This window comes from Stegostoma tigrinum, chromosome 25 (assembly GCF_030684315.1).
Source record: "Stegostoma tigrinum isolate sSteTig4 chromosome 25, sSteTig4.hap1, whole genome shotgun sequence".
In the NCBI taxonomy this organism is placed as follows: domain Eukaryota; kingdom Metazoa; phylum Chordata; class Chondrichthyes; order Orectolobiformes; family Stegostomatidae; genus Stegostoma; species Stegostoma tigrinum.
In genome coordinates this window covers 21,696,329-21,709,624 of record NC_081378.1, presented here as the reverse complement: position 1 = coordinate 21,709,624, position 13,296 = coordinate 21,696,329, and the positions used below count along the sequence as shown (strand labels likewise).

Sequence of the window (13,296 nt, the reverse complement as noted above, 5' to 3'; positions counted from 1 at the left end):
TGCAAAAACATGGACACACAATTGGCAGACATGTGCACACAGGTCAAGATAATGAACAGCTTTCTGTACTTTTTAAAATGCAGTTAGAGGTGAGAACGCCCATAAGGTAAATGAACTGTGAAGTGAAAGCGAAATGGAGATTATTAATAAACTGCCCTTACAATGATTAACACACAATATCGCTACAATCTAATGAAGAGTAAAAAGGTCACATTGTTGACCCCGAACATTGACCCTTACTCATCCTACAGAGAACTATTTAGCTCCATGAGTTGAAGCTTGGATGCACACATAATCTGCAGCACCATGACTGTTAAACAACCCCAAATGGTGAGTCTCTAGTGAAAACTAGATTTTGAAACTTATAATACAAATGCCGTGGTTGGGAGAGAAAGAAAAACGGGGAGGACAAGTTAGAGACAAGGTAAGACAGAACAATAAAGTGGAACAGAGATTGAGCCAGATAGAGGGAGTAGGACAGAGGGAGTGAGGTAGGAAGAGAGAAATGATCACACAAGAAGAGATAGCAATTGAGAAAGCTCCAGATGTGAGTGGAGGCTGAGCCCTATGTTAGTCAGGCTCCTCTCTCTCTTCCTATTGTTCTGTGTGGCTATCATTCTAAGTTCGTTCATTTGTCCCTCAGTTCTCTTGTTCCATCTCTATTCTCCTTGTCAATCATATTTTGTTCTCTCCCTCATCTCTGTAGTTCTCTCTATATTTTTCTCTCTCACTCTGCCTCTCATTTTCTGTTGTTTCCTTGCTGTATCTCATTCGTCATCTCTTGTTCTCCCTCTGTCTCTCTTGTTTCCACATCTTTTGTCCTGTCACTCTCCTGCTGTTGCTCTTATGCTCCCTCTCTTTCTCAATCGCTGCCACTCCATTTCTTGCATCCTTTCCTTTTTGTTGATTTTCAAACTTTTCTGTTTCCCATTTTTCTGTCCCTTTAAGCAACTTCAGATTTGTGCCAAAGAATTGTGTGAGGTCAGTATCAAGTAAAACCTAGAATAAGTGAAGATTGGATAGCCTGGGATCAGGCCAGATTGAGTTAGGAATGAGCAATAATTGGGCAGAAATTGAGTGAAGCTGGGACCATAAGGAATCAGGCAGAGGGTTAACGCCTTGACATTCCTCAATTATTACTATGTGACTAGAGAATAGGGCACAAGTTTTGACAGAAGCCACTCCTAAAATATTTTAATGCAGCTCTTTACTATTTGAATCGCCTTCTGGGTATTTCTTAGTCTGTTTATTGTAGTTATTCTCATCCTCTGCACTACTTGATTTGCAGATGCGGGTTTACCCTTCAAATGATATCTCCATAGTTTTCCAGACTGAGAGAGATAATGAACTCCCCCAAATTATAGGACCAACCTGGGGCTCAGACTGTCAGAAGTACCAGAGTTTTTAAAAAGTAGCTCGAAACTGAATCTCAGGCAGATGTAAGAATCTACAGTCACTAATGAATAGAGTTCTCCCTGTGATCCCATCCAATATCTTTCCATCAAAAACAAAATACTCAAAACATTATCTGGTCATCTGTCTGGCTGCTGTTTGCCAGATCCTATTGCCACATTAACAAGTGACTAAACTTCAAAATTCTTCGAATGTTAGCTGCTTCTGAGAGATATGATCTGGCGTGAGATAAAGAAATCTTTCTTTTGTATTCACTAACCAGTTGCTCATTGCAGAATTTAAAATTCACTGAGTCCTCACGGCTCACTACAGCTTGGAGCGACACTAAGAATTTGGCCACATACAGGAACTTCAAGGTAAATCCCAACTTGATGGCAGATGGCACCGGTACAGAAAACATTTTCAGTGAGTGATGGGCATTGGGGGTGCTTGTGTGTGTGGGAGGGGCACTGAGAGAAATAGTAGGACCAAAGAGCCCACAGCAGTATCACCGTGGCATCAGGGCTTGGAGAAATGGGGAGGAGCTAAGTACCAGAGAGCAGTCCAGTGGGTTTTATCTGTATCTGGGCAAGAGATCTGCACGGGGTGGGGGGGGGGGGGGGTGGGGGGAGGTGGTGTAGGAATACTGGATAATGGGGGTATAGGAATTCTGGACAAGTGGAGTGTAGTAATACTGGCTGGGAGGGTGTAGGGACACTGGATATGGGTAGGTGTAAGGCTACTGGGTGGGAGGGAGGGGTGTGGTATTTGTAGGGATACTGATACAGGGGGTGTAGGAATACTGAGTAGGGGGGTTGCAGGAATACCAGAGGGGAGGAAAGGGAGACCAGTAGCTAGGATCAGTAAAGGGGCTAGAGGGGATTAGAGCAGTACCTACAGGAAAAGAGTTGTAATGGGAGGGGAAGAGTAATAGGATGGGGCGAGGGCAATACAGGAGATGGAGAGGACAGTAGGGGGAGAGAGGGCAGTAACAGGAGGGCTAGAGGGCAGTAACAGAAGGAGGAGAGGGCAGTAGGAGAGACAGGGCAGTGGGGGCGGGGGTGGGGGGATGAGACCAGTAGAAGCAGAAGGAGTGGGCAGTAATAGATGGGCGAGAGTGCAGTAATGGGAGGGGGAGAGGGTAATAATGGGGGGAGGAAGTTGCAGTAATAGAATGGGAGAGGGCAGTAGCAGGAATGGGGAGAGCGGACTTGGGTTAGAGTGATAGTGAGCTAGCGTCAGTTCTACCCGCAAATGGAAATATCTGCAGGGATTACCACGTGGAGAGGGTTAAATGGCAAATCTTTCCTCTGTTTTTGACAGTCTGGATTGCTGCACGAACGGGTGCTGAACACATATCGGCTGATGCACACTAACCAGACAGTGGCATTCGTTAAGAAGAAGGTGAGTGGTTAATCCAAGCTACCTGGAACCTGGGATCTCAGTCAATGATTTTTTTCAAAATACACCTTAGAATTAGACAGCTCAGGGAGAAATCATTTAACACAACATGCATGTGCTAACTCTTTAATAAAGTTATTCAGTTAGTTCCACTCCCTGCTGTTTCCGTATTCCTGTAAATATTCTTCTATCCAAGTCGCCCTTGAAAGTTAGTTAAATTGCTTCCACTGCTTTTCAAGCTATATTTTCAGCTTGATGCCTAAAAGTATACTTCCTCCGAAACTACATTTCCTTTCATTTTTGCTGTGCGGACCTCTGACGTCTGTGCATGAATGTGACTTCCAGAGCTGGAATTCATCGGACCCACGTTTCTTTTGAGATCCCCTCCAAGCAGCTGCACACCACAGAGCTCAGAGGGACCATTGCTTACGTCGTCTCTGCTACTTACTCAAATCTGTCTCCTCTGGCTACTGGCCCATTTGTTATTGGGAAGTGTTTATCTTCAAAAACTATCAAAATTCTTCACGAACAAAACCGAAAGAGCTGCGGATGCTCTAAATCAGAAACATAAACAGAGGTTGCTGGAAAAGCTCATCAGGTCCGGCAGCATCTTGCAGAGAAATCAGAGTTAATGTTTCGGGTCCGGTTATCCTTCCTCGGATCTCTTCACAACCTTGCATGCCTCTTTAAAATGTCTTGGCAATCTTCTTTCTCGAAGGAGAACAACCGAGACGACCGCAGTATTACCATCATTGTTTTGGTAAGGCCGAGTGATGAAAATGATTCTATCGCAGGTTTTCAACCAAAATATATATCACTTTACAATTCTCTGAATTAAGATTCATCACCATGTGTCTGCCCATTTCAGTTGACGACTGCTGGACCTCTGGTACACAGGTGATTGCTACGTTTGAATTTCATGTCATTTGTAAACACTCAAGTTTCTTGGCATGCCCAAGTACAGGTCATTAATGCAGGTCAAAAAGAGTTTTACTTCCAATATTTACCACTGTATACCGCTCCAATCTCAACTTTCTGTCCGTTAGCCAACCACCGACCCTTTAATCACCAGGGCTTTAACTTTGCTAACAAGTCTATTTTTAAAGTGTCCCCGTGTATGTCAACCCTCCCTTCTGTCATCATAAAATTTTGACAGAATTAATAAACATATTTTGCCTTTTTTTAAAAATCAACGCTGACTTTCACTAATTAGCCCGTGTTGTCCATGTGCCAATTAATAATGCCCAGATGGCTGTATCTAAATGTTTCCCCCTCATGTTAACATTAGGCAGACTGGTGTCCACTTACCGAGTTTTATCTAACACCCTGTTTTTGAACAGGGGTGTAGTGCTTGTAATTTTCCAGCCCTCTGACACCAACCGCATATTCAGGGAAGTGCGCGCTCAGAGGCGCTGGAATTTATAACCCCATCGTTTCACTGGCCAGTTCAGACCAGGAGACTTTAGCACTTGGAGTGCAGTCAAAGTTTCGAACTTCCTCATCCCCCTGTCTCCGATATTGCTATTGCCTTCTTCTTTACTGCTGCACTGTCAACATTCTCTAGGGTGAAGACTCATCTAAAATAATTATTTCCTACATCTTACTCCATAAAAAGATTTCCTTTTCCATCCTGAGTCAGTCCCCACTCTCACCTTTTCTTCTGTAAGGCGTTGGAGTGTCCTTTTATATAACTCACTAATAGAGACCTCACTTTGTCCCTCATTTCATTTTTCAATTTCCACTGTATCTTACTTGTTTCCCTACTGAACTAAGAAGCCAACAATCATAATAGTCCCATTGCCATAATAATATTTCCAAAATAACTGCCCTCTGCGCAGTTAAGACGGGCAATAAATGCTGCCTAGCCAGCGACGCCCTCATCCTGTCAATGAATGAAAAAAAATAATTTGGACCTCTACACCCATAATAATCCAGGGAGATCTAGTTTTGGACGCCTTTCCTTTCTGCTTCACGTGTTTCACCTCTTTGAAGTACACCCCTTGCTTATTTGTGATTTTTCCTATCTTTGATTCTAACACACGTCAGCCAAATATATTATCATTTGAAATTTTGCCTTCATTTTTATTCATTGATTCTTAATAACAGGATGACGTTACACAGGTGTGTTCAACCCAATGGGATTTGAGATATTTTGAATAACTGGGCAAGATTGGATTGAGGGTGTTGTATCGAGTCTGTTAGGACCTGGTGGGCTGGGGAATTGAGTCATCAAATGAACTGGTGACTTCAGTCACTTATGTACTCGCCTCTCTGGTTTTAGATCTCTCGATGGGCCTCATGTTCACAGGCTCAGATGACGGTGATGGAAGCTCTTCAGGCACTTGATCAAATAGTGGATGAATCTGACCCTGATGTTGATTTTCCAAACTCTTTCCATGCCTACCAAACAGCAGAAGAAATACGGAAGGTCCATCCTGGCTTGGGTAATCTATCTAACTCTACTGAGGGAGAGGCTACTGAGAATGAACTGAATACAGATACATAGCATACTCATCGAGATTCCTACACAAACACATCGGGAGGGAAAGCCAAACTAAAGACAGTCAGACACGTACAGAAAGAGAAGTAGACAAATGTAGGTTGGCATGGACAGTTAAAACCAAGGACACAGATGGTAATAAATTTCTGCAGATGTGAAAGAGTGGTTTTGTGGGTTCTAGAACATCATGTGGTACAATATGTGATAATGGTTAGAATGTTTGATTTGGGACTCTTTCAGCACCGTCACTAACCATGGTGCACTTTCACTGTCCCATGATGGTGCAGCTCTCAGTAGTGCCCCCTCTGTTGGCTTAGCATTCCTTCGGTACAGTCTCTTGAACAGTGCACCACTCCTTCCATCAAAACTCCTCCTGCAATGCTCCTTCAGTACTGCACATATCAAATTACCTTCTCTTGTAATGCCCCACACAGTGTAATGCTCCCTCAAGACTAACTGACAACACAGCACTTCCTCAGTATTGCCCCCTTCCACAATGCAGCACTTGGTCAGTACTGAAATCAAAGACAAGCGCAGTTCTCCCTCAGTACTGTGCCTCCAACAGAGCAGCATTCCCTCAGTACTAACCCCAATGCAGACCTCTCTCAGCATTGCCACTCATAGAGCATATTTTCCCCAAATACTATCCCCAGGAGTACCGTGCTCCCTTTGTCATTCTAAGTACTGCCACATGACAGTGCAATGATGCTCTGTTATTTCTATCCCTCTGACAATCCAATTTTGCTCCATTACTACTGCCCCTCTGACAGTGCAATGCTGCTCCATTAGTCCTGCCCCTCCAACTGTCCAATTTTCTACATTAGTACTGTTCCTCTGACAGTGCAATGCTGCTCCATTAGTCCTGCCCCTCCAACAGTCCAATTTTCTACATTAGTACTGTTCCTCTGACAGCGCAATGATGCTCCATTAGTACTGTCCCTCCAACAGTGCAGCATTCCCTCAGCACCATCCCTCAATCAGATTCTTCAGGCCTGACTGCTGGAGAGTGATTATTGGATGGGGTTGGTGGTGTCGATTGATGAGGATTGGGGAATTATGAGATGCTGCAATGAATCTATGTATGTATGTTCTATTTTTATTTCATAGACTGGCTCCAGTTAGTTGGGTTGCTGCATGATATTGGAAAAATCCTCATTCTCTGGGGGGAACCACAGGTAAGGACAGCAATCCTAAGTGTAGTGACACTCTTTGAGATCTCAATGATGATTGTTGCATTTATCTCTAACAGATTGTATCTACTACCCAAATGGACATAACTATAGGAACATGAGGCCATTCCAGCCATCCCTATGGGGATGTTCCACCATTCAACTAGGTCAAGGCAGATCTTTATCTTACCCCTATTGATTACCTCATCACCTTAGGCTAATAAAAATTTATCAATTGACATTCTCAAATTTTCAATAGATCTCCAGAGGCAATAGGCCAGATTATGTGAAGAAGTTTTTCTATGATGCTGAATTGAGTTCTCATTTTAAGGTTACATCCTGCAGTTGTAGGTTCCCATGCCAGCAGGAATAGTTTTTATTATATACTTTATCAATGATTTTAGCCATTTTAAATACTTAGGTAACCTCTAAATTTTCGCTACACATTTCTAACTATAATATCACTGCCTGCATCCCACCACGCACCAAATCCTCTTCCCCAATCAGTCTTCTGCCCCTGACTCAAGTTCCACTCCCTACAGATACCAATCCTAATGCACACATTTCAACATCATCCTACTCCTCCAGTTCGCTGCACACTCGAAACCTGAGTCCCTGACAGCCAATGCAGAAGTGAAAGCTCTGTGCTGGTGCACAGCCTTTTTTTTTGGACTGTGGATATTTTTTTAAAAAGTGTTTTAATGAAACGTGGCTGTTTTCTGTTCACAGTGGTGTGTGGTTGGAGACACCTACCCAGTTGGGTGCAAGTTTCGAGATTCCATTGTTTATAGGGACTCCACATTTTCAGACAACCCAGACCTTAAGGATCCTAGATACAGGTAAGAGGCTCTGCTCATAATTTTTCCTTGTTGAAGTACCTGGAGGGTTTGAGCTGCAGGGACAGGGTGAATAGGCTGGGTTTTCTTCTCCCCGGAACATCGGAGACTGAGGGGCTACATTATAGAGATTTATAAAATCATGAAGGGCATGAATAGGGAGGTGAATACCCAAGGTCTTTTTCCAAGGGTGAGGGAGTCCAAAGCTAGACGGCATAGGCTTAAGGTGATTTAAAAACGACCTGGAGGATAACTTTTTCATGCAGTTTGGTGCATGTATGGAATGAACTGACAAGGAAGTGGTGGAGGCAATAACAATTACAACATGTAAAAGGCATCTGGAAAGGTATACGAATAAAAAGCGTTCAGAGGGATGTAGGCCAAATGCTGGCGAGTGGGATTAGGTCAGATTGGGATGTTGGGTTGGCATGGACAAATTGCACCAAAGTGTTCGTTTCCATGCTGTATGACTCCGAATTAAATCTAACCACCATTAAAACACCACTGAGGAAATCAAACAAGTATTCGATCCGATCCAGGGATAACAAGGTGTAGAGCTGGATGAACGCAGCAGGCCAAGCAGCATCAGAGGAGCAGGAAAGCTTACTTTTGGGCCTAGACCCTTCTTCAAAATGTCAGCCTTCCTGCTCCTCTGATGCTGCTTGGCCTGCTGCGCTCATCCAGCTCTACACCTTGTTATCTGAGATTGTCCAGCATCTGCAGTTTCTATCTTTGATCCGATTCAGAACCATTTCACCCTCTGATGCATTATCATGTGTAAGAGAATCAATGCACAGCAATGTGATTGTCTTTTAACTGGCCTCTGAAATAACCAGCTACTTGGTTATACCAAAACCACTATAGCAAAGTCAAGCCTGTTTGACTGCAACAGTTAAAGGAAGCAGCTCATCACCACCTTCCAAAAAAGAATTAGGGATGAGTGACAAATGCTAGCCTCACCAGCAAAGTCCATATTCCATGAAATACTGAAAACAAAACTTTCATCCTCTCAGTCTTAAAACTGTACTCTACGACCAAGGTTTGTTTGTGTGTCCCCATCCCGTCTAATGTAAACCCAAGCAGCTAAAAATGAAATTAATAAAAATTAAGCCAAAGAGGGGTACTGATTGAAGACATTTGTTTGGGGTGTGATGGTATTAACACCACCTATTCCTCTCTGAACACAATCACAAGACTGTTACAAGAAACACACTTGACCCTAAGATCCCAAAGTTGCTACAAGACAATGACAGAAAGCATGCCATGTGACATCATGATATTTCTGTCTCTATTTTGGCAATACATTAAGCATGTCATCCTGTCGAGGTGGAAATGGATAAGGATGGATATGTCTTAGATGATGCTGTCTATGTGTAAAGTTCCCCTAATGATTTAGTTATGTATTTTGCAGCTCGTTTTATGGGATGTATGAACCTAACTGTGGGTTGGACAAAGTACTGATGTCATGGGGACATGATGGTAAGCAACATTTGGGAGTCCAACGTTGTGACGAAAGATGGGGGAAATTTTTAAAGGAAACGGAGTGCCTGTTGTACCACCTGAAAACAGAATGTAGAAGTGGCATTTGGCTATGTTCATGCGAACTCTAAGCATACAGGACGATGTGTCAAAACATCAGAATTTATGTAGATGATGCATATTATATATGGACTAAATAGATTGCTATATATAGGAGCATGGGACCTAAGAGCAGGCCATTTGGCTGATTGAGCCTGCTCCACTATTCAATAAGACTACAGGTCACCTGGCCGGTCTCAGCTCTATTTTTCTGTCTCTATGCCAGAGCCTGGATTTCCTTATCAAAAGATGTATCGTCATCTGATGTAACCTTAACTGTAAATAAATAGAAATATCTAGTCTCCACTACCTTGTGGTAAGAAAAAAATTCTCATCTATCTTAAAGAGAGATCTTTTGCGTATAACATATTTTCCCTAGTATTAGTGTCCTGGATATCCAGAGGATGGTTCCTCTTATCCAGTATCCCACCTAGATCTTAAGTGCATCAGTAAGATCATCTTTCATTCTTCTAAACTCTAATGGGTACTGGCCTAACCTGTTTCAAACTATCTTCACAAGATAAGCTCTTCATCCACAAAATGTGTTGAGTGAAATTTCCCTGAACTGTTTCTAATTTAATTATCTTTTCCAAATGAGATCAAAACTGTACATTGTGTTCCAGATATGGTCTCACCAAATTCCTGTTCAGCTGCAGCAAAACTTCCCATTATGTTCCATTTCTCTTTTAATGAATATAAATATTGTCTTCCCAACTATTTGCTAGAACTGTACTCATTTCACATACCAAGGCATACAGATCCTTCTACAGAGGTGTTCTGCAACTTCTTTCAATTTACACTAGATATTGCTTTTCTGATATTCTTGATGAAATTGTAAAGTTCACAATTATCCATATTATCTCTCACAAATTCTCACCCAGCCTATATCCCTTCACATATTCTTACCTCCTCTTGAAAACTTCCTTTCCCAATTATCAAGTATCATCAACGAATTTCAAATCCATTCATTCCATCCCATGATGCAAATCTTTGCAAAGTTCAGAATGTTGTACTAATTCTTCTTGCATTTCACTAGTTACAGCTTGCTAATCTAAAAACGAAACCAATTTATTCCTGTTTTCTGTTAGCTACCCAAAGTGCTTTTCATTGTGCAGTAACTGTGAAATACTCTGCAGTGGGAAACAATGAAATAGTCAGTGAATTAGTTAACAAGGGCAATAGATTGACAATTATAATCCAGTCACTTATTGTCAGAGAAAAAAGAACTATATCAGGGTCATAAATTGAGGACTATCACCGCGAGAATGGATGAGTTAAGTTTTCAAAACAGAGGAGTATCACCTGGAATGACGAAGGAGAGACTAACAACATTTAAAGCAGTTCACATAATTTAATTGGATAAGGATTTCAGAAAGAACGCAAACAGATATAGCACAAAACAGGAAAACAAGATTAGTAGATTGCCCCAGCAGAGCAGGCTAGGATCATCGCCACAAGCACAATGAGTCAGAGAATTTACAACCTTTAAGAAGGGGCTGTTGTGTTGCAGTGGTACTGTCCATATCACCTCTGAGCCAGGAGGTCCTGGGATCTAGTCTCACCTGCCCTGGGGGTATGTGTAATAACACCACTGAACAGATTGATTATTTAGTAAAATATCCACAACCTTTGACACGCTACGAGTTCACTTTTGTGGACCTTACCTTCAGTTACTATTGTAAGCATCCAAAGAGGAGAGCTTGGGACAGATGCTGTTTTGTTTTAAGGCTGGTAACACTGAACAGTTAAATACTAAAAGAAAATAAGTTTCTTGAAAGTGGGTTTGCTGGTGAAGGCTCAAAACAGAGGGACTGTGTTGCACTCACCATCACATCTTATAGCATGTGTTTGCAGGAGAGCAAGAAAGTGAAAAGAAAACACAAATGAAACAAAAAAAACTCCTTAAAACCTTGTTACGTGTGATGATCTGAGTTCCAGGGCTACTTCCTGAGATTTAACTTGGACCTTTCTCTTGTAGAGTATCTATACAATGTGCTGAAAACTAATGGGTGCAAACTTCCTGAAGAGGTAAGTTTGAAAGCCTTTCAACTTCTTCTCTGAACTTAAATCTGGATTAATGTACCAGGTGATCACTATTCTCCACGACTGCATGATCTTCCAAACAGCCATACCTCAGGGGTACCACACATACCTCAGTCATTATGTTATGGGTTTAAGTCTTATTGCAGGTTCTTGAACACAGAATCCAAGCTGATACGCATGGGTGACTGTCAAGGGGTACAATGGGAATGCCCCTCTACTGGAGCTGCAGTACTATGGGAGCACTATGTTACAAGGGGCAGAACTGCCCGAACACCCCTCAAAGGAGCAATACTGGAGAAAACACTAACTGATGGGAAGGAGAAATTATAGGAAAGAAGGGGGAAATTCTGAAACAAAAATTGGTGTCAACATTTTATCATGTCTATGTGTCTGTCTATGTTTGTATGTTTGGTTCAGGGACTGTATATGATCCGCTTCCATTCATTCTACCCCTGGCACACAGAGGGAGATTACATGCATCTCTGTAACAGCAAAGACCTGCAAATGCTTCCATGGGTTAAAGAATTTAAGTAAGTTCATTAAAGCTGCTGCAGCTTTTCTAATCAAAATTCTGCTGTTTCAGCAAAGCTATTAAATCTGTGCCACACAATTAACACTTGGTAACTTTAGCAGAGGGAACAGAGGTGTCAGAAGCAGGTGGAAAAAGAAAACAAAACCAATCAATAAACTGGGCTGTGTCATTACAATGAAAAGTCAATGGGAAAACCATGGAGACCATCAGGGGATAACACTTTTGTCACTGCTGGAGCTACTGGAGTACATAATTGGTTTTTGTGCTAAAGACTGTTCCTGAGCTGAGTGTTACTATGGGAGTGATAGCACTGGGAACAATTTGTGAAGATGGCTTGGTGATTTTCAACTGATACTTAAAGCAGAAAAGTCAAAGAAAATGACACATGGAGTAGTCACCCAGAATAGAAACTAACTGGGACAACTCAAGTGGGAGGGTATGTAATGGGGCTGGTTTTCCATGTTGAGATACTTCCTGCTAGCCTAATCAAACGCTCTTGTGCTTGCAGCAAGTTTGATCTGTACACCAAGTGTGATGACTTGCCCGATATGAAGATGTTGCAGGCCTACTATCAGCAACTAATTGATAAGTATTGTCCAGGAAAACTGCACTGGTAATCAGCAGAACATATTCAACCTCAAATCAATGCTCTAATCTTGGATCAACAGCTTCAGAACCAGAACAACTTTCCCTCAAAATGGCTGCTTACCCGGAATTAAACACTATGTGGCATTGGATTCCAACTTTAGACTAGGATCCATTGGGTTAATCTAACTGTGACTTCCACAGGTCAGACACACATCCTATTGACCTGTATGTTTTCATTTTAAATAATTATTCTCTGCATTCATAAACCACCTTGTGGACTGTTCCCTTGCTGTTGTAATAGGGAATGAATCACATCCAGTTACTCTGTTTTTCACATCACCGCTCCACTTGCTATCAAATCTTACACAGTTTGAGTCCTTGAAGCTAAATATATTTTAATTAGTAATAGTGATTCTTTTAAAATAAAAAAAATCTGGATTTAGTGGGTTACAGTGGAGTAGTTGGGTAAACTGAGGGAACATACACCACTTTGGCTCACACAAATACCTAGTTTTAAACAATTTAGGTGAGGAAGGTACTCCCGTCATCGCTGCGTCGGCTGTTCAGGCAGTGGGTCTACAGCTCAGTTTCTGACTGCTAGAGCCCAGGAAGCACAAACTCAAGATAGAAATAAAGAGCTGAGTGAAGGCTGCAAGGAGGTTTCCTGGTTTCCTTCAGTGTAATAATGAGGAGTCAGCAAGGATACAATGCAAACAGTTAGGGAACAAGCTTTAGAATAATTAACTGCAGGTGGGGAAGTAGAGAATAGGCCAGTCCAGAGCAGGAGGGTTGCAGGAAGCTTGCTAAAACAGCAGTTCCAGTTTGACAGAACAACCTTAACTACCCTGTTGTTTCTATGGGTATTACAACAACTATTGTTACTTAATAAACACAACAGCACTGAAATTAGGGTCACTTGCAGTTACTAATTTAAGTGTCTTCACTAAAATTGTGATTGCTACTCAAAGCTTCCCGACTAATAAAATGCTGTACCACTCCTTCATATCTTAGATGTTGTCTGTCTCTGGGTATAAGGAAATGAGAAATTCATCACTGAAGTGCTAATGCAGAGACACTTACAGTACATTTAAGATTCTTGTCTTACACATTATTTCACTCAGCTTGAACTTCTCAGTTTGACACACCTTAGTATTCCAGACATCCAAAATCTATTCCACGACTTTGTATTCAGACTCTGTTTAAAGAACATTACATATATTATACAAAACAAGAATCCATGGAGTTCCAACGTCACTG

At 41.9% G+C, this 13,296-nt stretch overlaps 1 protein-coding gene across 4 annotated transcripts; it reads left to right on the top strand.

Moving 5' to 3' along the window:
• The first annotated feature begins 222 nt into the window (after positions 1-222).
• miox (myo-inositol oxygenase) lies at positions 223-13,042 on the top strand. Of its 4 annotated transcripts, none has more exons than XM_048553882.2 (10): positions 223-330; positions 1,689-1,769; positions 2,716-2,796; positions 5,075-5,237; positions 6,401-6,468; positions 7,192-7,301; positions 8,710-8,777; positions 10,855-10,904; positions 11,337-11,449; positions 11,960-13,042. In XM_048553882.2, exons 1-10 carry the CDS (start codon positions 307-309, stop codon positions 12,066-12,068), a joined length of 867 nt encoding a protein of 288 aa, XP_048409839.1. In that variant the 5' UTR covers positions 223-306; the 3' UTR covers positions 12,069-13,042. The 4 variants fall into 4 exon arrangements, with proteins under 4 accessions (XP_048409839.1, XP_048409840.1, XP_048409841.1 ...); XM_048553884.2 differs by having other exon boundaries at positions 277-330; positions 1,676-1,769; XM_048553881.2 differs by lacking the exon at positions 223-330 and adding an exon at positions 359-424.
• The last annotated feature ends 254 nt before the right edge of the window (positions 13,043-13,296 follow it).

Coding starts and splice junctions, on each gene's coding strand:
- miox (XM_048553881.2), top strand. CDS start 374: ATGCCGTGGTTGGGAGAGAAAGAAAAACGGGGAGGACAAGTTAGAGAC. Junction 5,238..6,400: donor GAAGGTCCATCCTGGCTTGG/GTAATCTATCTA, acceptor TTTATTTCATAG/ACTGGCTCCAGTTAGTTGGG. Junction 7,302..8,709: donor CTTAAGGATCCTAGATACAG/GTAAGAGGCTCT, acceptor TGTATTTTGCAG/CTCGTTTTATGGGATGTATG.